This window comes from Perognathus longimembris, chromosome 6 (assembly GCF_023159225.1).
Source record: "Perognathus longimembris pacificus isolate PPM17 chromosome 6, ASM2315922v1, whole genome shotgun sequence".
Taxonomy (NCBI): domain Eukaryota; kingdom Metazoa; phylum Chordata; class Mammalia; order Rodentia; family Heteromyidae; genus Perognathus; species Perognathus longimembris.
The window spans coordinates 83,325,313-83,351,822 of record NC_063166.1 but is presented as its reverse complement, the minus strand read 5'-3'; the positions used below and the strand labels follow the sequence as shown (position 1 = coordinate 83,351,822).

The 26,510-nt window shown below is 51.9% G+C and overlaps 2 protein-coding genes across 8 annotated transcripts in view; both read right to left on the bottom strand.

Moving 5' to 3' along the window:
• LOC125353923 (guanine nucleotide-binding protein G(s) subunit alpha) overlaps window positions 1–26,510 on the bottom strand; it is a 48,843-nt gene that overhangs the window by 10,804 nt on the left and 11,529 nt on the right. For 3 of the 7 annotated variants that reach the window (XM_048349673.1, XM_048349674.1, XM_048349671.1), the window contains one exon: window positions 2,161–2,233. In XM_048349673.1, coding sequence (XP_048205630.1) covers window positions 2,161–2,233 — 73 coding nt within the window. Of the gene's footprint in view, window positions 1–2,160; window positions 2,234–6,213; window positions 6,687–26,510 lie in introns of those variants that run through there. The other 4 variants (XM_048349677.1, XM_048349678.1, XM_048349675.1 and 1 more) reach the window with 3 other exon arrangements.
• LOC125353924 (myristoylated alanine-rich C-kinase substrate-like) lies at window positions 7,035–8,583 on the bottom strand. Its single transcript, XM_048349679.1, has 2 exons — window positions 7,929–8,583; window positions 7,035–7,871 (listed from the first exon to the last, which is right to left on the bottom strand). The coding sequence occupies exons 1-2, from the start codon at window positions 8,410–8,412 to the stop codon at window positions 7,177–7,179; spliced, it is 1,179 nt and encodes a 392-aa protein (XP_048205636.1). The 5' UTR covers window positions 8,413–8,583; the 3' UTR covers window positions 7,035–7,176.

Below are 26,510 nucleotides of genomic sequence, written 5' to 3'. Positions count from 1 at the left end.
TCTGGGAGGAGGAAAAAAACCAAAACGTGAACACCCAAACCTGATCTTTGGAATCGGCAGCATGTGCTCCTGTAGGTGGTGGCAGGGCAGGGCCTCGAGCCTGCGTCACCTGTGCTGAGGATGTTGGCCCCTGCCCCTAGCACTAAGTGTGAGGAAGAGCTAGCTCTGAGTGAAGGGGGGAAAAAAAAATCACATTCGACCTCTGTTGTTTCTGAAGGTCAAATGAATAGTATGGTACTCTTAAACATGTAACAGTTGTGGCAGCTTATGGACAGTTAAGGCAAATTTAATTAGCTCAATTAAAAAATAAGAAAATGTGTGACTGGCCGGCAAGATTGGGGGTGTGTGTGTGGGGGGGGGGGCAGGCCCAAAGCCAGAGCAGCCATCTTTTCGAGTCACCATTTCACAGGAATTCCTATCAAGAAGGAACAATACAGCGTGAGGGTTAGGGGAGCTGAGTTGGGCTAGGTAACAGGAAGGACCTAAACGGCTCCCTCCTGGTATGCCATTTTTTTTTTAGGCTAAATTTAATATTCTTAGAGGTGCAAGGAGGCAAACCGGGAACAGACTTTACTCTTTTCAAAGAGAAAATCAGAAAAGAGAAGTCCTGGTTTAGAACCCTCAGTGGCTCATTTAAGAGAAGCCTTTCTTTACAACTGGAGGGCAACACGTAAAGGCGCATTATTTCAAGGATGCCTTTGCCTCTCTCTGACTCAAGCGAAGGGAAACACTGGCTGCTGCATCTTTTAAAAATGCTAGCCGTGTCCAACTGTAATCAAAATATTTATCTAGAGGGTGCATGGTCAAATTACGTGTGCTTGACTAGCCCCATGAAGAAGCACCCCCACAAGTGTTGGGGAGAAAATGTATGCTACGCCTTCCGGTTCTTTTTGCTCAATAAAGAGGATGCCCATGTCTGCTGGCAAGGGCGTGTCAGGAATTAACAAGCGAGGTGACTTACTTAATAGAACACGGTGCATAGTGATAACCTGTAAGTCATTCATAAAATGGGTAGGCTGCCCAACCCTTGCCTGCTGTGTACTAATTAATCTTTCTGAATTTGGGGTTAAAATATTTTTTAAAAAAATACTCAACTAGACCGGCCATTTATGTGGATGATGTCATCTTTTTCAAAGCCCTGAATTCTTGGATCTAACAAATTCTAAAATCTTCTATGAACCGCTGCCGTGACTCCATTTACCCTTTCCAGACTGAAAGGAGCTGCTGAGGGGCAACTTTCCTCCTGGATGGGGTTGTGACCCACTGGTAAGGCCAACCAGGGCCTCCAGGGGCTTGCCCTCTGAGGTTACTCCCTGGGGTAATCAATTCTCGTTTTCTGTTTCACCCATTTCCATACAGGAGAATGGCAAATGGATCTGATCTCCAGGTCTGGGGGCCTGGGGGAGGCAAATTCCCCCACTTACTAAATATACTCCCTTTGCATTCCTCATGGAAAGCAGGGGCCCTGCTCGTGTTACATCCGTGAGGAACACTCGTGTTCTTGCGCTCTGTCTGCAGTACTGCCATACTGTCCTATGCCACGAGGCCTAGAAGGACGTTTCAAAGGCAAAGAAGCCCCTTGAACTAGCCAGGAGTGCCTGAACGCCAATCTTTTTTTGTTGTTGTTGTTATTTCGGCTCTTCCCCTTCATTTCTTTAGGCAGGAGCATTAATTTTTAACTAAGGGAAACAATTCTGCATAATGTGAATTCAAAAGGGGGCCCAAAAAAATGAAAGGGGGGGGGAAAAAGCTGTCCACGAGGACGGCCACTTGCCACTTGAAGTGTGGACATGGCTGCAACCTTTCCCTAGGGTGCAGCTCGGCCGGGCCAGCCATGTCGGAGTCTCACTGCAACAGAAAGCTGGGTTCTGCCGCAGAGGACCTGGACTCCGAGACGCTGCCGCCTGGCCAAGTGCTGGTTAAGTGTCCTCCGTAGCCAGGCACTGTTTCCTGGGGAGAGGAGATCGTTAGTACTGACCAAGCTCCTAACAGGGAGGGGGGGGTGCTCCAAAGAGCTTTCCTAATGTGTAAATTGAGGGGAGGGGGGAGTTCAGTGAAAATGAGCAGCCAGATCCCCCACACCTAGCTATACTCCCTAAAGGTTAGTATCAAGTTTGTCACTCCTACGGGTGTGTGCCCTGGCACAGACTTGACACTTACTCTCCATTAAACCCATTAACATGCAGAATCCTCATCTGCTTCACGATGGTGCTTTTCCCAGACTCTCCAGCACCTAGAAGATGAAGGCAAGGGGGTTAAGAAAACAGGCACCTCGCAGACTTTGGCTGGGAGAGATGTGCGGTCCGTGGCTTCTTTTTGTTTTCTTCCATAGAAGCAACATACAACAACAAACACAAAACAGACTTGCAGGTTCGACGCAGAGAAAACAAATGAAACATTTCCAACTCAGTGTCTACCTGAAAGTATTTTACCATCAGAATAACAAACAAGAATTCAAAGAGGTTTGGCTGGTTTTTGTTTTTAGAGATTTCTTTTTCCTCCTTTGGATGTCACGTTCAATTTTGTGGGGTGTTGGATTTGGGGGGTAAGGAGAAGACATGACGCAATTTTGTCATTCAAGGGGGAGAACTGATTAAAACTGCGAAGTGAAACCTTGAAAGGTGGCATTCAGTAGTGAAACCTACACATCAACGTATAGAGCCCCCTGTCATTCATTGTTTGTCAGATGTTCCGTGGTTAAAATACCCAGGATTCGCAAACAATGCCCAGACACTGCAGTTTTCCCAGCGCTTGGCCATGCAGGCTTGCTTCCCAAACACTTGCACAATGCAGCAGCCGCCCCGCGGGTTGCCCGCCCCTGGGCTACTTAAAATCCACCCCTATATGCATAGGATTACATGTTATACACTTAGTCACCCTCCTGCCCCAGAAAACTGTACATTTCTAAAGATAAATTGTCTCAGGATACAACCACCATGTGGCAGAGGAAAATGGAAGACCATCAATGATCTGTCATCTTAAAAAACAACACAATTTAATGTCAAATAGAGCACTTGAGACCATATTAGCATTAGGTAAAAGCTGTAACAACAATAAGGAATGAGAAGTTTTTAAAATTAAGATAAATATTCCTGAAAACCACCAAAGTTAAAAGACTCTAAGCCCCTCCACACTAAAAGAGTAGGAAGAAACACAGCCTCCGTTTTAATTCACCTTTCATTTGTTAAATAATAACAATAATAATAGCAGCATGTTATGGGGAAAAAAAAAACCAAAACATTTTTCCAGCAAGCTAGAGGGAGGATTGCTACTATTTTGCATTGGGGGGGGGGGTGTAAATGTACTATAAAACAAATAATCCCTATGTGAATAGTTTTTCCTTGCCCTCCACCCCCACGAAAACTGTGGATTTTATTCCCTCTCTTTTCCCCTCAACTTTGAGTTGTATTAATTTTTGTTTTAATGCTCAAATAGCAAAGCATTCCTCCTCTTCCTGCCTTTTCATAGGCCTGTAATCAATATCTGTAAAAGTTAAAATTAGTTTGCATAGAAACATTGATTTCAAAGCAAACACTCCGTCTTAATGAGCCCAACTCTCACAAATTACAATGGAGAAGGCACGATAAAGAGATTCCATAAGAGTATGTGTAATATTGATCAGGATCTTCAATATTCTGCACTCACAAGTATTCAAACGTGCCACATCTGTGTTTTACAGGCACAAATAGGTCCGTGCCTCAGTTTCCACATTTATGGAATTAGACAACTGGGCTGTAAACTAAGGTTTAATTTTCCTTTTTTTTTTTTTTTTTTTTTGCAATTTGGTAATTCAGTTAAATTTCCAGTCATTAAAATAAGATGGGGGAGGAGGATTTGGGCGTTGTTTCCTTTTTTTTTTGGGGGGGGGGAATTCATTATTTGGCGAGCCATCATTAGGAATATAAAATGTTGCCACTGGCCTGGGCTACAGATTCCTGTGCCAGAGGCTATTAATAAATGGCAAGGAGATGCAGCCATAGAGGCTAGGGTACCTGAGAATGCGGAGACCCCTGGCTGGGTTCCGTGTGTTCTGAGCACAAGTCCCAAATTAAGTGGAGCCATAAAAGCTGTTGGCAACTTAAAAGGTATCATTAGCACCTGACTTAAATTTGAATTCGTAAAGCAAGTTAACATTCCCAGGGAAGATTCTAGACTTCTCCAGGTCGCACTTTGAAATCAAATCCAATGCACATTGATATTCACATAGCACAATTCTACCTTCAGAAGTTTTAGACAAGGATCTCCATACATGTACCGTTTAATTAGTGGTAGTGCAAATGCAAAAACACCAAAGAGACTTATTTTCACTTAATTATTAATTTCCTGCATTCATAAATCTGGACCCAGGAGAACAAAGACTTGACCCATCCACAAAGACTAAGCCAAGCACCACTAGAAGGAAAAAACAAGCCTTTTACATTTTTTTTTCTTGATAATTAAGCTAGTTTGTGGAAATGTGATCTTGAACTAGGACTTAACCTAGCAAATTCACGAATTTATTCAGATAGCCAATTACCAAGGAAGTGGAAAACTTCCATTCTAATTAATGTTTGTGTAATTCTTTTGGTAATTTTGGCAATTCTTTATGCTTTTGTTTTTTCCCCAAAGCAGCACCTAGAGGGAAAAAAAAAAAAACAAAAAAAAAAACGAAGTAAAGGCCATCTCCTCTTAGTTAAGGGTTCCCTCCCTCCTCCCCTCCCCTACTTTTTTTTTTTTTTGGCCAAAGAGGAGAAAGAGCAGTGAAAAAAAGAGAAGAAAAACCAAACAACCAAATGTCACTTGACCAACAACTAATTAATGTCTTTTCCTCTGCCCCTTCCCCCCCCCCCCCCCAGTCTTCCCTCAGGAGCTCTCTCCACCGCCCTCCCACCTTGAAAAGGACAAAAATTTTAAAAACGCCATTTCCAGACCAAGAAGCCATTTCCAGACAAAATGTCATTTTCCAGCTCTCTCTGACTTGGGAATGTCTTCTTATTTTATTTATTTATTATTATATTTTTTTTCACAAAGCACACTCTCCATGTGGCACACTAACAGGAAAATGTGTGTGTGTGTGTTAATGGTTTATTGCACGGGTGTGTGTGTGTGCGCGCGCGCGCCCTGCGCGCCCCCGCGCGGGGAGGGGGGAGGGGGGAGGGTCAGCTGCGACCATTAATTCTCTTCTTGGCTTTTTTCAAAAAAAAAAAAAAAAAAAGCCTGCGCGTCTGGAAGGGGAAAAAAGGTCACCCTGTAAAATGACGTGTCACTTGGCTCCGTGGGGCCCACGCGCGCCGGCGCGCGCGCGGGTCGCTCTTCTTCCTCTCTCCTTTCTTTTTATTTTCTGACTTTATTTGATTTGATTCTCCTTCTCTTCCTTCCACGGCCCGGCCCGGCCCCGGCGGCCCGGCCCAGGACACGTCTGCGCCGCGCGCGCACACGCACACAGTCGGTCCTGCCCGCGACGCCCCGCGCGGCGCCCCCCGCCCGCCCCCCCCTCGGCGCCACGACGAGCGAGCGGCCCGCCCCGCCCCCACTGCACCACCTTGACCGCCCCGCGCCGCTCGGGGGGCTGATGTCACGCGCGCCCCCCCTCCCCACCACACACACACACGCTCTGCCGGCCGCTCCCCCCCTCCCCTCCCCTCCCCGCGCGCCGCCGCAGCCTCTCGGGCGAGTCCCCCCCTCCCCACACCCAAATCACACACCCCGCGGAGCCGGGTCCCCCTCCCGCGGCCCGCGCCCCACTTCCTGTCACCCCAAGCCCTCTTTCGGCCGCGGTCTTGGGGTCCCCGCGGGCCTCCCCGCAGCCCCGCCCCTCCCCCACACGCACCCCGAGCCCCTGGCGTCGTGTAGGCCTCGCGAAAAGACCGAGAGCGGCGAGGAGAGAGAGAGAGAGACGGAGGGAGGGAGGGAGGGCGAGGGGGAGACGGAGGCCGCGGGCGGGCGGGCCGGGCCGGTCGGGGAGAGGCCCTCCCCCCACCACACACACACACACCCCGCGCCCCGTTTTTAGCCCCCCGCCCGGCCGAATCTGCGCCCCGGGGTCCCCGCTCCGGCCTCGCCCCCCCCCCCCCCCGCGGACAGAGCCCCCAGCGCGCGAGCGAGCGAGCGAGCGGGCGGCGGGCCGGGAGCGCGCGCCCGGGGCGGGGGGCGGGCTCGGCGCGCGCGGCCTGCGGGGGGCCCCGCGGGGCCCCCGGGCCGGGCCGGGGCCGGCGCCCCCCGCCCCGCCCTTACCCAGCAGCAGCAGGCGGTGCGTGGCCCGGTAGACCTGCTTGTCCTTCTGCAGCTGCTTCTCGATCTTCTTGTTGGCCTCGCGCTGCGCCTTCTCCTCGTTGCGCTGGTCCTCGGTCTTACTGTTTCCGAGGCAGCCCATGGCGGCGGCGGCGGCGGCGGCGGGGCGCGGCCGGGCGGCGGCGGGCGCGGGCGGCCTGACGAGGGCCGGGCGGGCCGGGGCAGCGCCGGGCGGGCGGGCCGGGCGCGGGCTCGGCTCCTCGCGGAGGAGCGCGCGGGGCGGACTGGGGGGCGCGGGCCGCGGAGCGCGCGGGCCGGCGCGGACGGGAGGGTGGCGTCGGAGGGACCGCTCCCCGCCCCTCGAGCCGGAGCCGAGGGGACTGATGGCCGCCGCCGGGCCGAGGCAGACCAGAGCAGGAGCTGCGGGAGCTGCTGCCGCCGCGGCCGCCGCTGCCGCTCTTATTGCCTCGGCCCGGGGCCCGCCGCCGCCCCGAACCAAAAGCGCCGCGGCGGGCGGGGGGAGGCGGGGGGAGGCGGAGGCGACGGCGGCGAGGGGGGAGGAAGAAGGAGGAGGTGGAGGAGGTGGAGGCTGAGGAGCGGCCGCGGCGGCGGCGGCGGCGGCGGCGGCGGGGAGGAGGAGGAGGAGGAGGAGGAGGAGGGCGGGCGCCGGCGGAGGGAGGAGGCGGCCCCCCCGGGTGCCCGGGGAAGGGGGGTCCCCGGGCCGGGACGGGCCGGGGAGCCGTCCCCCCACCCCCCCAGCGCGGGCGCGGGCCCCGGCGGGCCGGGCCGCGGGGGGAGAGGGGGCGGCTCCCCGCCGGTGACGACCCCTCGCACGACGCCCATGCTCCACCCCCGGGCCGGGTGTCACCCCGCGGCCCCGGGGGCCGCCGCTCCCCCTCCTCCCGCGGGCGCCGCCAAGGGGCCGGGGTGGGCGGAAGGGGAGGGAGCGCGAGCCCGAGCCCGGACTTAGGAAAATTTCGAAAAGGAGAGAGAGAGAGATAGAGAGCGAGCCAGAGAGCGGGGCGTGTGGAAAGGCAGCCAGGCCAGCACGAACCCAAGCGCGGAGCAACCGAAAAGGAAAACGTGGCCGCACACACACACGAGTACTAATAAAACTCCACACTGCACAGCGATGGTGGCGTCTGGTGTCTGGGGGCGGACGGGGGGGTGGCGGTGGTGGCGATGGTGGCGATGGTGGCGAGGGGGTGGGGGTGGGGACGGGGGGCCTAGATGAGCCTCTCGCCGCGCCCCCGGCGCCGGGCGCCCGGGCCGGGGCCGCCGCCCCCGAAGGCGCCGTGGGCCCCCCCGGGGCGCCCGCGACCCCGGCGCCGGCCGCGGCCGCTGAGGAAGGAGAAGAAGGCGCAGCCCAGGAACACGCGGAAGCAGCAGGTCGCCCCGAACACGAAGCCGCAGCCGCGGCCCTGCTCCGTGCGCTTCTGCAGCAGGAAGTTGAGCACCCACGAGGGGCTGCGCACCGAGAACACCAGGAACACCACGAGGGGCAGGTGGGCGCTCAGCGCGCCGGCCTTGAGCGGCCCGGGCCGCCACACGATGCCCCCGATCCGCGGGGGCCGCGTAGTAGTCGTCCTCGTCCCCCGAGTCCGTGTCCCACGCCGCCCAGGCCCTACTCGCGCCCCCGCCGGCGGCGCCCTCGCCGACCCCGGCGGCAGCGCCCGTGCCGGCGGCCGTGGCGCCCGTGGCGCCCGTGGCGCCCGTGGCGGCGGCGCCTTCCCCCGCGGCGGCGGCGGCGTCCTCGTCCTCCTCCTCGTCCTCCTCGTCGGCCCCGGGGCCGCGGGCCTCGGCCTGCACCTGCGGCATCTTGGTCCTCTTCTTCAGCATCTTCTCCAACTTCTTCATCTCCTTCTCCCGCTTCTTCTCTTCCTTGCGCCGCTGCTCCAGCCGCTTCTTCTCCAGCTTGCGGCGCTCCTTGTCGCTCAGCGCCCGCTCGGCGGCGGCGGGCGCGTCCCGCGGCGGCGGCGGCGGCGGCGCGGAGGTCTTGGCGGGCTTCGCGGCGGGCTTCGCGGGCGGCTTCGCGGCGGGCTTCGCGGCGCCCGCGCTCCTCCGCGGGCCGGACGCCTCCCTCGGCCCGGCCAGCGCCGCAGCCGCCGCGGCAGCTTCGGCAGCCGCCTCGGCAGCCGCCGCGGCCGTCTTCCTCTCGCCGTCCACCACCCGGGCTTTGATCTTCATGGCCATCCTCAGCATGGTGACCCGGCCGCCGGGACGCGCTGGGCTCGCGCCTGGCCCGGGAGCTCGGCTTGCCCCCGGCCTCGGGCTGTCCGGCCCCGGGGCGCCCCGTGTCGGGCGGGCGCTGGCGGCTGGTCCGGGGGGCTCGGGGCGGCGGGGCGGGGAGAGACGGGGGGTCCGGCGGGCCGGGCCGGCTTGCCTGCGAGTGAGCGTCAAACGGGGGATGGGGGGGATGAGCAAAGGAAAAAGAGGGGCGAGGACGAACTGAAAACCAAGCACCCAGCGACAACGAGGAACCGAAAAGCACCGAGAAATGTCAAACAACTCAAAAAGAAAAGTGCAAAGGCGCGATGGCGCGAGCGTGCGTTACCCTCAGGCGCTCCTGGCTCTAGGTCTTGGGCACGCCAATGGAGAAGAGGAGAGAGAAAAAGAGAGAGAGGGTTGGGGGGCTTGGCCCGGGGGGCTCGGGGCACCCCTGCCCTGGCCCGGCCCCGGGCGAGGCTGCGGCCCGCCCGCCGGCCGGCCGGGGCGACCGGCACTTCCTGCGCTCCCCGACTTACATGTGAGTGGGGCTCACTCACACGCAAGGCAGCGCCCGCCTGCCCGCCTGCCTGCCCGCCGGCCGCCCGCCGCCGCCGCCGCCCCGCGCCGGGCGAGGGAGAGCGAGCGCGCGAGCGGGACCCGGGGTTCGCTCCAGCCGGTGCCGCAGCCCCGAGCCCCGAGCGCGAGGAGCGAGCGAGCCAGCGAGCGCCGCGCCGGGCCAGCCACCTGACGCAGCCCGCTCGGCGGTGCCAAGGCGACTGAGCGTCCCCGCCGCCGGGCACGGCGCTTTCTAGCCGGCCCGATGACGCCCCAGCCTCTTCTGAGGACCGACCCATGGCGCGCGGCCCCTATAAAGCGAAGGGGAAGCCCGAAAAATCGGCCCGCCGCGGACGCGTCCAAACGGGCCGCCGCGGGGCCGGGGGGGTGCGGGCCGGCGTGGGGGCCGCGCCGGGGTGGGCAGGGGGCGCGGGCGGCGGCGGGGCGGGGGGCGCGGGCGCGCCCAACACGGTGGGCGCCCGACCCCGCCTCCCGAACCTGCCTCCCGATTTCCAGCGAGTTGGTGTAGCCCTGGGCGGCGTGCAAAGTGTGCGACGGCGGCGGCGGCGGCGGCGGCGCTTCCCCCGGCCGCGCGCCTCCTTACCTCCGGCCTCCCCGCCGGCGAGCGCACGCGGCCCCGACGCCCACCCCCCTGCCCGCGGCGCGTGCCCGGCGACCACGGCGAGCGAGGGAGCCGCGAGGCCCCGCGCGCGCGCCGGCGGCGTGCGGATCCGCCGGCCAGGAGCGGTGCGGGCCGCGCACGGCCAGTGTTCCTGGGAGCAGGCGCGGCGGCGACAGGTCGGCGAGGCCCGGCGAGGCCCGGCGACGGCCGGCCCGGGGGCCCGTGGCCCCCCGAGCGGTCCAGGGGTGCCCGCGCGCCGTGTCGGCCCCAGGTGGGACGAGGCGGTGGCCCGGCCGGCCGGGGCTCCGAGAGGGGGGAGGTGCTTCTAGGACAAAAGGAAAAGTAGTTTAGTGAACATAAACTTGCTTGAGGAGTGTTCCCAAACTCCATGTCACACACTCCCCCCCCCCCCCAAAAAAAAAGACAACAGAACAACGACCAAAAAACCCGGGTGCCCACACCAGGAAGTGGCAGAGAGCAGTGGATCAGGACAGGGACACTAAGTGTTCGATCACTTTCCCAAGGTGCACTTGCTGCCTCGTGAGTACCTGCTTGGGGATACATCGTTCATTCATTCATTCATTCATTCATTCAATAATTGGTCCCTGCACACCTCTTGCCCAGGTGAGCTGAGGTACTCCGGGGGTCAGGCCAAGACATGGCATCTGCCTTGCAGGGGACACAGGCCCGCCGGGCCCCAATACTCAGAGCTGCAAAGTTGACACCAACTCTTCCAGTGCTAACTTTCACTTCTAAACACACTTCACAAAACTTGGCATGAGGGGGGAATAAAAGAAAGTCAATAGGCATAAATATACCTAACAGCCCCCAAAGCTGCAGGCAGGAGTGGCTGATACTTCTAGAGGCCATGAGCAAATTGGCCCCTCGTAAAAGACAGACAGAGATGTCACGAATTATTTTTCTTCTCTACCCCCATTCTACGAGGCTTTTTTTTTTTTAATGGGTCTAGAAAGAAAACCAAGAGCTATGCAAAGAAACTCAAGAATTCTTGGAAATATGAACAGGAAGCCCAGGCGAGCGGCTGTTTCTCTCAGCAGGCCTTCCCAGCCCTGGCTTAGCTGCCTGTCTCTGACTTTCTCAAAGAACTGAAAACTTGTTGCTTCTCCTCCCAGATGCAGGGCCAAGTTTGTTCCATTCTGATTAAGGCCTCTTTTATTCATAAAAGTATACTTTACAAAGAAAGGAAAGACAGAAAGAAAGGAAAAGGAAAGAGAGAAAGTGAAAGAAAAAGGAAGGAAGAAAAGTAAGGAAAGAAAAAGAAAAAAGGAAAGAAAGAAAAAAAGAAAGAGAAAGAAAAAAGAAAGAAAGAAGGGTAAAAGAACTCCTACAGTTTAGGTCAATACTTTTCACCTAAACAGAGTGAATAAATATACAAATACAACTATCCAAATGTGCTCGTAGGAAAATGTGTCAGCAAGGATTTCACTATCAAGGCTACTTGGACAGATCATGACTCACTTTCATTCCCCAGCTCAATTAGCACCTGCCGGGGAGACAAGGCCTGGCCTTCACATCTTTACATAGTAAACACAAATTTCTAGTTGAAATCCATTCATCTACTGTCATCTTGTTAAAGCTAGGGAAGCCTTAGAAGAGGGAAGAACAGGATTTTTTTTTCTTTGTTACATTCCATTTGTTCAAAAGTCTCTTCCTTCCAGGCTGCTAATGTGGCAAAGCACACATACATTGTATTTAACAAGTAGAAGGTAAATAGTAACCTTGACAGTCAGTAGCTACACAGTATACAATGAAAATAATGAGGAGTCTCCTGATTGGGAAGCCTCAAGTTGAACTACTGCCTCCCCCTTTTAGATAAATATCACATCTGGTCTTTAAAAGGAGTGAAGCTGTCCCGTAGCATACATGGACACGTGTCCTAGAAGGCACAGTTGGGACCACTGTCCTAGAAATGTGTAACTCGAGGTTATCTTTTCCTCCTTTCAACTCCAAACCTAGCAGACCATCCTTCCAAAAAAATTTTTTTTAATGTAAGTTTTGCCTATATTTTATTATGACTAACTACGATGGACAAATACAGCATTTACTTTGTAAATATGTGGCAGCAGGTGGACAGGACGGTTTACGGGTAAGCAAATGACATCCAGAGCTCTGAAACACAAGCTGGGTTGTGACCTGCTCGCTTTTCTGTTTTCACTTGCCACAAAGTGAAAGAAGAGAGTTTATTTAATTGGTACAGTGAGTTGACACCACCTCAATTTTTGGCCTAGCATTTGACCTACCCAGGCTCTAAAAGTTGTTGGAAAGAAAAAAAAAAAGAGCCTTTCAGGTTTGGAGCTTACTGTGTGTGACCTTGTTATATGAATTACTAATTTATTTTAATAGCTATTGCCATTAAAATGCCTAGTACATTTTTTTTAAAAGAAAAGCATAATTCCTGGAACATGCTAGACTGGAGGAGAGTTTTCCAATGGAAGGGGCCTCTCATTTAACTCAAGGCGAGATGGAAGTTAAGGAGACTTGAGCCTCCTGAGAGGGACAAAGGGCCAAAAACCTCGAGTTTGAAATGCTAAGAGTGGGCACCCTGGCTCAAGTGACAGACTTCATTTCCAAACCAGAAAGTTGAGAAAAAAAACACATTCCCAAATGGAAACACAAAGTCGCCTAATGACACAATTTGAGAGGGGGCCACCCGCCTCACAGAAGGCCTAGCAACATTTCTTTCCAATATTCTATTTTGTACGATGTGGGTGTCAGAGGTTGAATTCTGTGGTCTTCTAAGCTTTGTATTTGTGGATGGAGTTGTGTTCGTTGGCTCTTTCTCATCTTCCTTTCTGACTAAGAGTACCTGGACTGCTTTCAGAGGCAACAGAATTGCTACGGCTTAGAATCTTGAAAATATTTATACTGAATGATGTCATCTGGTTTTTGGACAAGAGTGTTCTCGGCCTTTCATTAGTTGGGGGGGGGGGGCGGTCATTACAAGTTCTTTTCTAAGAGTCCATAAAAATATAATTACAATATTATTTTAATACCAAAGAAACAATAGGCCTCTGCTGAAATAGAAACTTTAGCTATAAGGTTTAAATAATAGTATTTAGTGCTTTCTCTGTCTTCAAAGCACGTTCTATACCTTAAGTAATGAGAATAACTGGAACCCTTACTGCAAGTCCACATTATTTGAAGCCAGTGCTATAGTGGAGAAGAAAGCAGGTTGTTTTTTTTTTTTTTAAGTGTTTTCTGGTCCCAGTTAATCTTTCTAAGAAGGTCTGCTACTCAAGTTCTTAAATCTAGTGTAGTGATTGTACCTTAGGCATTTTTTTCTTGTCATATTCACTAGTTAGTCATCTCAAACAAAAGAACCCTAACTAAGCTCCAAACTAAACTTGATAATAAACTTCAGTTTAGAAGGCTCAAGGGCAAACACTGAAGAATTAACTACATTCAGTTTTCATATCTAAGATCCACCAAGGAATCTTCAAACCATGCCTTTAAGTTAGAATATGCTCTCATTCATTGACCTTCCATGACCCTGAAGGGCAGATTCCACCCGACAGGAGAGGGGTCCTGGGGTCTTCACAGGAAGCTCAATTCCAAGACCTTTCTCACAAGCTCCTTGGTGGGGAAGGGAGCGGAAGCGTTAACAAAGCCACTGTCTGCCTTAAAAGGGACAAGACCAAGTATATGAGCTGTCTTCCTTTGGAAACGTCAGCCCTGTATACATTGCACATCAGCTTTGTTTTTGACTCTGCCTGCATGAGACAATGTGGACCCATCAGGAGCGAAAGGGAGAACAGAGCCACAAGCAGAGGCAAAAGGACGATCCCTGCGCAAAAGACAGCCGGAGTCAAGTTCACAGGACAGATCAAGTCAGCACCATGGGCCTATGGTGCTCAATGTCAACGAAGTCAACGGACCCGCTAAAACTGGAGAGCCTATCTGGACCCTATCCTATGAATGGCCTCTACCAATCTATAGCATGGAAGTTAATCTTCCTAAACCAAAAGACTCTCGGCAGCTCTGGGGATGGCAGAGGGGGAAGAGGAATTCGTGAAGGCAGGCCCACCCGCAACCCGGATACGTGGCGACTTCCACAGGTCTCGGTTGACTCCCGGAAAGCATCTAACAGCCAAAGCATCTAACATTTGCAACCAGTCTGGGGTCTCTACAAACAGCTTCCTCAGCCCATTTTCTGGAACCTTCTTTTTTTCTCAGTTGCTTTAAGTCTCTACTACTTTCTCAGATTATGCCTCCTTTTGTGCTAATTACACCAAGAAAGTGTTGAAAGCACATTACGAAGAATGCAAAGCAGACATACTTTAAAAACCTAAATAGAGCCAATTTTTTTTTCAGAAGGCAGATTACTGAGCCTTCTTCAACTTATGTGTGCTACATGGATTAATTACAGGTGGTCAATTGATTTCCGAAGACCCAGGTGACGAAGGTGTGCCTACAGGAAAGGCATATCCAAAGTGTGCGTTGCTTTTAGTGAGGCCTGTGGGTGATGAACTCGTTTTCCACAGCACTTAATTGTGAATTAAGATTTGCTGAGGATGATGGGATGATTTAAATATTGAAAAGTAGAACTTGGAATGATTTAACTTTTTCCTAAGGAACATTAAATAGGGAATGGCTCATGCTGAAATAATGTGACAGCTGTTCTCCCATGGGGTCGAGTTTTGGACACTGGCTCCGGAGACAGGTGTACCAAGCCCAGCTTGGCTGAACTGTGACGCCTAACTCAAAATTTTTCCCGGTTGACGGGTGGCAACTGGAGAGCCAGCCAGGAAAGAAGAGCCTTTTGCCACCGGCCCAGAAGACCATGTGTGCACAGCCGTCAGCAAAAAATGTCAGCCTTGGGGGAAGAATAGAACCATAGTTCCTTGATAAAAGAACCAGAAAATCAAGATGGCCCTGCAGTGTCTAGGAAAGTGGAGGAAACAGAAGATCTAATCAGGAAGCAAACAAGTCTGCCCTACCGTTTGGCTTTTGATGTCAGCCATCGAAGCAAGCCTGGATTCTAGGAAATGTGTCACCAAAATTGGTATTATTAGAGTGAGTGGCACAAAGCTAGCAATGCAAAATCTAACTGTGACATACTAATTATACCTATTTTTATTCCAGGGTTACAATGACCTAACACCAAGAAATACAAGACTGGACAACTATCCCTTCGCTCACCTATGGAAGAAATGAAGACCTCGGGAGGAGAGAGCCCAGGGCGAAGCTTTCAGTGGCTCCCTTGCTCCAATCTAAGGTGAGGAACAAGCAATTATTCATGAAGGGAGTGGACTTCCCAGAGAATGTGGCAACGGGAAAGGAGGGCAGGTAAAGCTCTAGAGCAAACCGTGGGAGTTCTCGTGTGATATCAGCATGCTGGTGAAAGGGCATCTCTGAAATGCCAAAAAATCAGCTTGAGCCAACTGCCCGGGTAAAGAGAAAGCATCAACACAGCCAGGCTAGGTTTGGTTAAGTCAAGAAGCTGCCCTGGGGCTGAGCCATATGAAGGAGCTTGACATGAAACTTAGTTGGGACCAAGATCTCCAAGATAATGGACACTTCACGTACCAGTCACTACCAAAGTCATCCCAAGTCTAAAAACCTACAGGAACTCAGATTCCTTGTCATTTGACTCTGGCCTCTGGGAGGCACTCTAGAACAGGGTAATGTAAAGCACTTCTCAACTGGAACCGGGAAGTGTCGGTACCATCTTCTATTACCTGTGTTTTAAAGCTTAGTGGGAATGTTTTGAAATGTTGGCTTCGTTGACTTAAGTAGGCTTGATATTTTGACTGTGAAGGTATGCAATCCCTTTATATTTCATCTGCCTTGAACAGTCTGAAATGTGTTAAAGACCAGGTCCCTTCTCCAACCTGGTACATTTGCATATCTACTAAGTTGAGTAGAGCACACAGAAAGAAGTAATTTTTGTTTAAAAAGTGAAAAAAGGGCAGTGGCTGATGAATAGAATTCTACAACAAGTATTTTAAGTTTCTAAGATGGTTGTCAAGGAGGGAAAGGGTAGGGGCATAGTTTCTAAGACACGGGAAAAAGCAAAATTCTAAAAAGTATAAAGCAGGGCTAGAGGTGTGGCTCTGGTGGTAGAACATCAGCCAGTGAGCAAACGTGTTAGGTGCTGAGTTTGAGTCCTGGTTTCAAACAACAAAAATGCACAAAGCAAAGCAGAAAATCTGTAGACAGAGAGGGTGGGATACTTAGTAACAACCCCAAAGCTAAGGAAACAAGAAAAAAAAATCACTGTCATTTATAGTGCCTGAAGCTTTGCTTCAGCCTTTTTCCTCCTTCATACTGAAAACTCTGTGAAATCAGCCAGTTGTAATCCTTTTCCCTTCAGAAACACGACATTCATTTGTCTGGCAAAGACCCATTATCATTCTAAGGTCTGTTTAGTGGGACTACTAGTAAATAGAAGTTATCAGTTCTTGACCTCCTCCTAGCCTGAAATCCTTGGTACATGGTAAGCTGCTGAGAATACATTTTCAAGGTTCTGTGACTATTACATAGAAATAAAGAATCAAGGTTGGACTTTGAAGGTCTGATCACATCTGCCTGCACCCCAAAAGGAGAATGAAGAAGATGGGTTAGGAATGGCATGGGAAGAGGGTGATCTCAACACTTGCTAAGGGGCAGGAGACTACAGTAAGAAGGGGGACCTGTCAGGGACCCCACTATCCATTCTTCTGCCTCTCCCCCCCCTGCACCTGCCTGGCTTTTCACCACATTCAGATTGGGGGGGGGTTGCCAGCCACGAACACCTCAATTGGCTATGCCGATGAGGAGAGAGCTCCTGTTCTGCTCTCAGTTTTGATGGTTTTGAATGAGAAATGGAGGGGCTGGTCAGTGTTTTCCAGAGACAAAACCGTGGACATTTGTCTTTTGCTATTACAAGCCACACTTCTTATTTCTTGCTAGCTGAATTGTGCTAGACAGAATCTCACAAAATGAGAGCTGCTTCAGCTTCCTCTAAATTCTAAGATGGCTGCAGGCACTAGACAAACCTGGACTAATAACGCGGCTGCTGAGAGTTTCGCCATGGTGATTTCTGTCCCCACCATGGTCCCTCCACACCTGCCTGCAGGGACCAGCCTACTCCTGCTCCTCCACCCCCCTCTCTGCGGCAGATTTCAGAGGGCTACTGCAGGGAAGGGCACAGAGACACACCAGCGTCTCCCTCCCGCACACGCTCCCTTCCTTGCCCCTCAGCCTGCGCACTGGCTCCCCCAGAATCCTAAGAATCAGTTTACCTACGGCACGGGGGGGCCCTGTGGATTGGGGTGGCCTGGGGGCAGGTGCTTAGCTGAGGTGATCGGCGCAGATATTCCTATAAGCTGGTTGTTCGTGGACAAAAACCAACCAGACTCTTTCTATCATGATTGAGCGTGCAACCAGATTGATTGGTGCACCGGTGTCAAGAAGACAAAAGAAATCAAGTGAGAAAGGTCACCAGAATAGGACGCGTGTGAAGGACAAAAAGCTGTAGGGGCTGGAGAAAGCTTTCCATGTGCCTAGTGATGAAGTCTGTTTTTCGGTTGTGCCAAAGGGCTGACACGTACAGATGTGAGGGTGAGCCTTCTAAAAGTGACACTGTCCCCCTCTCCTTGGCGTGGCAGCTGCCAGGCATGGCGGGGAGCCCCTCTCATTCAAGGCCCTGTAAAATGTAAACGGCCTAAATTAAGAAGCCTTCCAATCTCAGCCAATATGAAATCGGACATGAAAAATGAGACCCATTTTTCAGACACGATTGTGATCTCCACTGCCTCACATTTAACAGATTACCTATAAAAAATATTCTTTATATTTGCCTTACTCAGAGTACCTATGTATGTTTAGAAGAGGAACAAAATCCCCAAGTAGTTACTTAATTCTGACCTGGAAGATGCACAGGTTCCTACCTAGTACACATCTCTATTTGATATGGCTGGGGCTCCCCCTACACCCCCCTCCCCCAGACAAGCATTCTAAAATAAAATATTTAAGCAGCCTGAGCACCATAAACGAAGATGTCACTCTTCCACCCTGTCCTTCCAGCCCGAATTCCCAGCCCCTCCCACTGCTTTCCAGGGGAAAGGGAGCCGAGACGGCTTGGAGCCCGTGTTTTCATCTGATCGGCTCCGGTGGGGAGACTGCCGTTCTTGTCTCTGCAGCAGGCAGCATGGCCGCGCAGGAGGACAGGGGACAAACTGCCGTTGGGCCGTGGCCCAGCCTGGTGTGTGTGGGGTGAGGGGGGGGGACTGCAGTGGTTCTGGGTGAAGCAGACTGCTCTGCATCTCCGCTGCTGTGAGCCTCCCCCCCCCCCCCATCCTGCAGAGGCGGCACTCAGCCTGCGAATCCTCTTCTAAGTGGAGAAAACAAAGTGGTTTTGCTGGCAAATGTCTATAATTCACCTACCACAAAGCCCCAAGTCCCCCCTTCTCTTTTATTACCAGCTGCCTGTTAATAATAATAATAATAATAAATGCACTGATGTGTCTCTAGCCAGTAGCCAGTCAGTTGAGTGAGAGGAATAAAAAAAAAAAAAAAACACCCTGGAAAGGGGGGGGGGGATAATGAATCGTTTAGGGGAGTAACAATGCCTGTGTGGGGGTCAGGGGTGTATCGGGGCCATCAGTGTTCAGCTCAAGGTGGGGGGGTGGGTTTGCTCCATGCAGAGATTTCTAGCGTAGACTCTGTGTATGCAATGCGGCTGCAGAAAGGCAGCCAAGTGGGCTCAGCCTAGCACTGTGCTCAGTGCAAGTCTGTGCCGGGAACTCTCCAAGCAGCCTGCTCATTAGGATACGTGCCCTGCAAGAGCCCCCAAACCCAGGCAGGAAGGGAGGAGTGCAAAACAATGCACCATATAGATAGATATAATTTTCTTTCTATCGGTTCCCTCCATGCCCAGCTGCCCCCAGCCCGGGATGCATTTTGCATTGTTTTTCTTTATGTCTCATCCGGAAGCTAAGGCTCTCTTTCCAGCTCCCAGACGGAGTCAGGGCTCTCTCTTCCATTTCTTTCTAGATACTGCCAACCCAATGGGCTGCGTAAGGCCAGGGCTAGGAAGGGAAAGGGGCCCTTTCCTGACACGTGCCTGAGCTGTTGGTCTCTCAACATCTGGGTCTCCAGCTCCTCCCCCCCCGAATGTGTCCTCTGTCCACAGACACGTCCCTGCCTGGGCCTGCTGGCTGCCCCCCCTCCTCTCTCCAGGGACCCTGCTGGACCTGCACATCAGACCCCCCCACCCACCCACACACCCGACCTGAAAGGAAACATGATTTTTAACAACGGATGCGACCACTTGAAAGATGCCCAGCCTGCTGGGGCTGAGCACCAAGCCGAGAGGCTCGGCCTTCACATGCAAAGCGCATCTCGCCAGCACCTAGCAGGTTGCTCATCTTTGCCTTCAGGGGCTTCCTTGCACAATCACGGGGTGAACCCAGTGAAGGCCTGGCTGGTGGTACCCAGACCGCAGGAAGGCTTGTCTTGCATCCATCAACCATGACGACAGCGGCTCTGCGCCCTGTCCCTCCCAGAGGCCCCCTTCCCCGCCCCCTCCCACAAGCCTCCTCTGTAAAAACCCCAAAGATCTTTCTCTTTCATCATAATTAAAGAGCTGTCAGGGAAATGGCAGGGCTGATTTTTGCTGCTGTTGGAATGACCCTCTTCCTCCCCCCTCTTCCCTTCTCTTATTATTTGCTAAAGTGGTCCTTTCTCCGCCTGAAACCTGACCCTTTGGTGATGGAAATTTTGGCTGGAAGCAGAGTTCCAAGCTGAATCCTAACCTTGGGAGAGGGGAGAAAAATCAATGTTTTGAGCCCGCCCCTGTCCGCTGCCAGGTACCCGTGAGGCCGTTTTCCCCGGCCATGGCTACCTCCGGCTCTGCACACGCTTTCCTAATGACACGGCCCTGTGGGGGGGGGGGGGGGGACACACAATCTGGCGAGACTTTGAGGCCTTTTCCTCCCTGTACAGTTAACTAGGGGACAGGAGGAGGAAGCTATTTAGAAGGAAGTGGAGAAGGCTGATCTGGGAAGATAAAATCCAAACGAGTTCTAACGCTCGGAGGGAACGCGAGGCTGCCTGGGTAATAGCGGTGCTGTCTGCTGCCCGCCAGCCACAAAGCTGTAACTTACACACACAGTGAATCGCCCCGGGCATCAAGGCCTTGACGCCACTGAGGGGTCTTTCTCATCCTGTCGGGTGGCAATGCTATTCAGCCATCCCAGAACTTCCTCAAAGGCAATTTTCAGGGGGGGTGACAGGAAAAGCAACAACAAAAAGTACCCCTCCCCCTGAGCTTCTGTGACACATACGCAACTACGCATTATGGGAGAAACTCATTCATAATAGTTGAGCCTTCAGCTACATACATTTTAAAGAAACTCAAGTTGTCAGGAGCTTTCAAAATTAGCTTAATTCCTCCTTCTTAAAAATCATGCCTGTTGGAAAGTTCACTGGGGAGCTTCCCCAGTAGGCCTCGGGGTTTCTAGAAGGGTATGCTAATATCACAATGGCAATCCAGCCTCCCTCCACGGAATCATTAGTTGTTAATACACCTCTGCGTAACTATGCTACGGTGTGAAATCACTAAACACCTGTTTCTCCTCTGGCTAAATCCATAGGGCAGTCAGAGGGCTGCTTATACAACAGACAAACCACAGGGCCGCTTTGCCACTTGTTTGCTGGCCTGGCCTCCTCCTTCCTTGCTCCTTCCTCCCCAACTCCCCCCACCCCCTGCCTTATACGTCTTCCTTTCCTTATTCTTTTTATTGTGTTTTTAAGAAAGCCTCCTTTATTTACTGACTGTCCTGTGTCCTAAGCATGCACGGACACGGGAGGAACATGGAGAACTGTCATCATCCACCTGAGCTGGGAGACGTCAAAGACCTTAAGGACTGCCACTTCAATGGGGGCAGGGGGCTCTCTGCTGCCAGACATGGAAGGACTGAAGCACCACCCTGCTTCTCAGAACCCGGGGTCCAGGATCACAGAGGAGGAAGGCCCAGCTGCTGGGCAGTCCCAGGGGAATGGAGATGACTGGCAAGCACCCCTAGCCCGTCCCTCCCGAAGCCTCCATTAGAATCCTATTCCTAAGAACCTCATTATTAAAAACGTAACTCTCTCCTCTTTTTGACCTCACACAGCTCTTTATTAAAATGCAAATGTCCCTTAAGAGTAACCCTATAAGCCTTTGCCAGCTAATGGGATTAACTGAACAGAACATAGCCACCTGCCGGGAGGTAAGGCAGCCGGGGGCCAAATCCCCACTTCTCAAATTGCCACCAGCTTCTCCCTGAATGCCAAGAATGGAAAACTCAATTCTGTGTGTTTCATTTCTTTTTTGAAAGATGGCAACTTGAGAAGCCAAAATTTAATAAACCCGAACCTTTATTCATTATGGAACGAAACTCAGCCAGGAGTTCTTTCATTTTAGTCATCCACACAAAATAACTTCCCTTGTTTTATTTCTAACATCTAGATATCTGCACGTTCTAAAGATACAGGGCAAGGCCACAAATCGGGTGCTGAACATTAGGGATCTACACTCAAGATTCAGCGCTCCAAGGCTAACATGTAGATAAGAGGCATTTGTGAAGATAAGACACAAAATTATGGATAGTGAAAGTCTGTCTCTCTTTCCTCAGAAATAATGATAATATTTGAATACAGAATATCTACCCACTTGGGGGAACAGGGAGAGGCCCAAGCCCAGCATCTAAGATGGAGGGCTAGAGCTAAGATGGAGGCCAGCATCTAAGATGGAGGACTGGAGGCAAGATGAACAATGGAAGCTCAGGCCAGAAGACTACAGGCAAGGCGAAAGCACTACTGCAGTACATCAGGACCTCTTGCTGCAAATCACAAACTAGTAATCCTTGACACCTACGATGACAAGTTCAGGTGGAACACAATTTCAGTGCTGCAATGCCCTGAAAGGCATCTAGCTCCAGAGCAGCAGGAAAGAGCAAGGCTGGCCAAAGGCAATTCTCAAGCCACCATGGATCCTTCTAGAAGCATCACCAGTGACCACCTGATCTACACTTCCAAGGGAAACGTCTCTACCTAAACCTGACAGACACACTAGCAACAGCAAGGCCTACCTCATGACTAGACAAGGTTCTTGGCTACTGTGAAAGGACTTAGTGTCAGACTGGCCTGGAAACGGCATGGTTGTGCCTGTCAAACTTCTAGGCATGGTTACAAATGTTTTGACCCAAGCAGGCCTTTCTGATTTTCTACACTCACATCGTTTCACATAAGCTTCATTTGCTTTGCTCAAGTGGAGTGGAGAACTCTGGAAGGTTGTAGCAACTGGGTGTTTTAACAATCTCCCATTGTCTTTTAATTGCCGTATGTCCTGTCTACGTAAACCCCTAGGAGAAATAAACGTTCCACTATGGCTAAGGACCTGGGTTTGTGTTCATTGATAAGATCATCAAGGAGATGGCCATGTCTTAGACCTTTGTCTTCCTGGTAGGGAAGGGCACATATTATGCGATTAGTACGTGCCTACTGCAGGAATGAATGAATGAATGAATGAAAATGCCCAAATGAAGGCAAACTCACCGACCGGCAAGGGACTCGCTCATCTTGAGAGGCGCGGCAGGCAGGGAGCAGCTAGTGCGTGCTTAGAGGTGCTGCTAGGGAAGGAAAGAAGACTACTTGACATAGGAGGTAACCGAAAACGGAGGAGAAGAACTTAACAGTGAAGGGAAATGGGTGCCTGTGGCCCACTGACTGGGCCTTCCATGCTGTTTGCCAAGTGGAACATAACCCAAGTGCGAGATGAACCTCACATCTGCCCATGGTCAAAAAAAAAAAATCTGAAAAATTAATTCGTGACACTGTTTTCATTTGGGAACCATGAGGGAGTAACTCTTATTCTAAATCAGGCATGTCATTTTTTGCTAAATTTCCATGAAAACACTTCCCAACAATCTTTCTTTCTTCCTTCCTGAAGAACTACCATGACCCACCAATCCCCAGTAATTCCCAAATGTCACAGAAGGCCCATTGTATGACCGCACTTGTGGTGTGAACTGCAATTGTGTGGTGCACCTCCCCCTCCCAAGCCCCCTAAAATCAGCCATTTTGCTGCCTCAAAGCAATACAAATTTGGCTCCAATCAATTTGCAACACATTTCTACTCTTAGCACTGGCTGTGGAGGGAAGAAAACTTTTTCTGGCTTGAGGGTGAGAACAAGCCCATTCCCAATTTGGGAGAAAGGAGTCCTAGGTCCTAGAACAATCAATGAGGGCAGGATTTTTATTGTTTGCAGTTGATGAATGAAGTATAGGACACAGTGAGGCAGCTAAGGGAATACCCACCCCCAAGACCAGAAAGCTGAAAGTCTTGCTCACAAGATTTGCTTCTCCCTAGGATGTCTTTCAGGTCCCTGCCCTGACCCCAGCACTACAGAGCCATCAATCATGTCTCCAGTCTCCTGCTAATCCCTCCTTTCTCTTCCCCTCGCCCTTCCTTACTGAATAGAATTGTCTTCCTTCTCTAATGAACTACCCCAAGAGAATAAAACTTGTTTTTCAAAGGGGGTGGGGTAGGGAAAAAAAAGGAAGGAAAGGAAAAAAAAAGGAGTCCACAAGGCTTATATGGAGTCTGGCTGGAGCCAACTTCTCCAAGATATCAGCCTGCAAATTCCTAAGGATTTCCTCAACTTCTGAGATGTATACTTAATGTACAGGGTTTGCTTTTAACTTTAGGCTTCGTTTTGTTTTGTTCTGGATGATTATTGAATGAAAGGCCGCACGTAGGATTTTTTTTTTTTTGTTTTTTGAAGGATGAGAAGGTCCATTGTGTGCCAAATTACTTAAAACAATACTAACCCATTAAGTGGGACAGGCATGTGAAAACACTTGCAAAATCAGGTTTTATGTGAGCGTGTGTGTATGTGTGCGTGCATGTGCGTGTGCGCTGCGCATGTTGGGAGGTGTTCCTAATTTCGAAGTAAAAACAAAAATTGGGAGACATTGGAGAAACAAAGGGAGCACACTATAGATAAGAAGGCAAAGAGGGGAAGGGTGGCCAGAGGTCCCTGGTGGCTACTGGAATCTCGGGGTGGGGGTCCTGGGTGGTGGTCCTTGACTAAAGGCCTTGCCTACCTTCTGGGCCTGCTTTCTCTCCTCTCCCTCGCCAGCTCTGCTGGGCTGGCCCGCAGCTCTCTGGCAGGCTTCCATTCTAGCTAAGTGCAGCTGTAATTACTGGCAACATGATCCTCTTCCAGCTGGAAGTTTCCAGAGGGTAGGGACCCCATCCCGTGTATAGAGCTAAACTTGGCAAGGGCACTTTTTTCTCTTTAATTTCTTCCTTCTCTTTTTCTCCTTCATTTTTATTTCTTCTGTTTCCTTCTCCTTTTGTTCTTTTCCTCCCTCTTTCCTTCTCTCATGTTCTCTTTCTCTCAAAACACAAGGAAGAACTAACTAAAGGGCATAATTGAACTTAGGAGTGGTTCACAAGGACTCTGAGATTTCAAAAGTGCAGAAGGAAAGGAACACAGGAAAGGACTTCAGATTCGTTCCCCGCTTCCCCACCCCGCTGCAAGGACGGAACAAGCTGCAGAACTATGCAGAGGACACGGTCAACGAGGGGCAAGTGGGAAACCGCCGTGCCCTGGGTGGGGGCAGGGTGGAGGGGTTGTTAAAAGAGAATTGTCTGAACACCGTGGTTTATGAATACCCCTTAAAAATATCCATACAGGAGGTGATAAGGAGAAAGAAAAGCGCGGCAGGATGAGGGCAGGGTGGGGGGATTTCCTGGCTGGTTATAATATCATTTTAACAGTAAGTACAACTTCTAGAAGAAAAAGAGCCAGGTCAAGAGTGGGGCAGAGGTTCCAAGTCCTGTGGGAAGCCGGACGGGGCTGGGGCTGCCGGGCCCCACCAGGGAGACCTGACAGGGTGTGGTCCCGCGTGGAGCAGGACTTCTGTGTTTGGGGAGTGCGGGGTGAAGGGGGGGCTGGCAAAGAAACCCATGGAGAAAAAGATCACAGATCCCCGAAAATCTAAGCCCCCCCAGGGACCTAAGACAGAATGAAACCTCAACCAAGGACCCCCTCTCTCGTCAGAAAATGAAAGCTGGTGTGTTTCCCCCTGCATTTGGTCTAGAGAATTCTACAAGCAGGCCCAGCCATTTAGAGCTCTCTGCTGACCTCTGCTGGGAATGAACACCACTGCCCAGTTCCCACCTGCCCGCCTGTGTCCCCTCCCACACCTGGGGCAGGGGCCTGGCCTAGCATAGGGGGCCACAAAGCAGGAGCCTGGGAGCAGGAGAGAAAAAAGAAAAACGCTTCACTGAATCCTCCAGAGACAATGGACAGGTTATCCCCTAGTAGATTGGGGAGGTGTGTGCCTGACTTCCTATCTACCATTCAATCCCTTGGACTTGTCAACGTGAAGCGAGGGAGGGATGGGAAAGGCTAGCAGAGGGTACAGAAGTTCCTACCAGAGGACTCTGTACCCCTGGGAGAAGCCCCCACAACCCCGATCAAAAGGATGACCTCTTGTGAAGACTCAGGGGTTGTTTGCCAGAGGACAAAAGATGGCCCCACCCTGTAATTTCCTATGCAGGCTGCCATTTTGGAATGGGCACATTCAAAAGTTTCAGGCAGGGAGAGCCCTGAGGAGGGATGCCAAACCTCTACTGAAAACGTTCTCTCAGAGAGTTAAACAGTTTCAGAGTAAGAACAGCACCCCTCTCTTTTCTAGAAGAGTTAGACAGGGACCTAAGAGCCAAAGACGTTTTTCCAGAACTGGTTCCTTTCAGAACCAGAGCCCACGGTGAATCTGGAGATGACCCCGGCAGCGTGGAGGTTGTGCCCACGGTGTTTTCCTGCCCCGGGCAAGGTCTACAGAGCCACTGGACAAAGTGAGGATTTGTCCTCTATCAATTGCTTAAGTGAAAGCCTTAAAAAAAAAATACCCCTGGGTCTTAGGGGATAGGGAGGCATCCCTGGGAAGCAAAAGGGGAATTGAGGGAGGGGGCTGCAGTTCTGCCTCAGGCAGCTGCAGGCAGAATTGAGAGCCTGTCTCTCAATTGTAAAGGCCTAGCGCCACCTGCCAGCCAGTTGTGAACAGCTCTGCTCTTTCTTATTGTTCCCACTTGCCAGCCCAAAAGGGTGGTCTTCACACTTACTTCCCTTTAGAAATAAGTAAACATAGGCAAGTTCCTACTTAGAAAGCCCCCTCAAATAAGGATTCTTTTTTTTCTTTTTAATCTCAGGAGATAGAAAAGGGGAAGGGAGGGAGGGAGGGGAGAAGGAATTAAAATGAGAAAGAAGAAAAGCAGGTGAAATTCCTGGGGTGGGGGGAGGCGGCTGATTTCTGTCCTCCTCCCATTTGTAAGTTTGGCAAACTTTGATGACCCCTCCTCTTCCTGCAGACCCAGCTCCCCGCCTGCAGCTACTATAATAGCTGCACTCAGGGGTGAGGGGGCCTGGCCCACCCGCCCATCTGAGCAGGTCTACGTGGCCACCATGGCTGCATTGATCCCGGTTTCTCCCTTGTCTCTCAAGTCCTACCTGTGCCTGCCTCTCCCTACCTGGGGAGTCTGTTTGCCTGTGCATGAAGTCCAACAGAGAAACATGCCTTGGCTTCCTGTGAGATAACCTAGCAAATTTAGCCCCCTCCTCCGACCATGGCAGAACCTCAGAGATGGCAGAATAATCACAAGATTCAACCTTGTCTCATCCACTCTTTGAAGGCAAAGCCTTTTCTCAATGTCACACTTGGCAAAAGCATGGGCTCCTGGAATAAAGTGCTGGTATCGGTCAAGGTCCTAGGAAGGAGACCTCTGTTCACCCACCCCCTCTAAACCACTGCTCTCTCCATTATCCTAGGTCCCATCCCCAAAGTTGGGGCTCCGCCCCCCCCCATTGGTAGAGTCTCCTTCATTGGAGCAACATAGGGAGGAGGCAACACAGAAAAA

Excerpts from the sequence above, each read along its gene's own strand:
- LOC125353924 (XM_048349679.1), bottom strand. The coding sequence starts at position 8,412 with ATGCTGAGGATGGCCATGAAGATCAAAGCCCGGGTGGTGGACGGCGAG. Across the intron at positions 7,872-7,928 it reads CGCGGGGGAAGGCGCCGCCG|GGGTCGGCGAGGGCGCCGCC; the intron begins CCACGGGCGCCA and ends GCGCTGCCGCCG.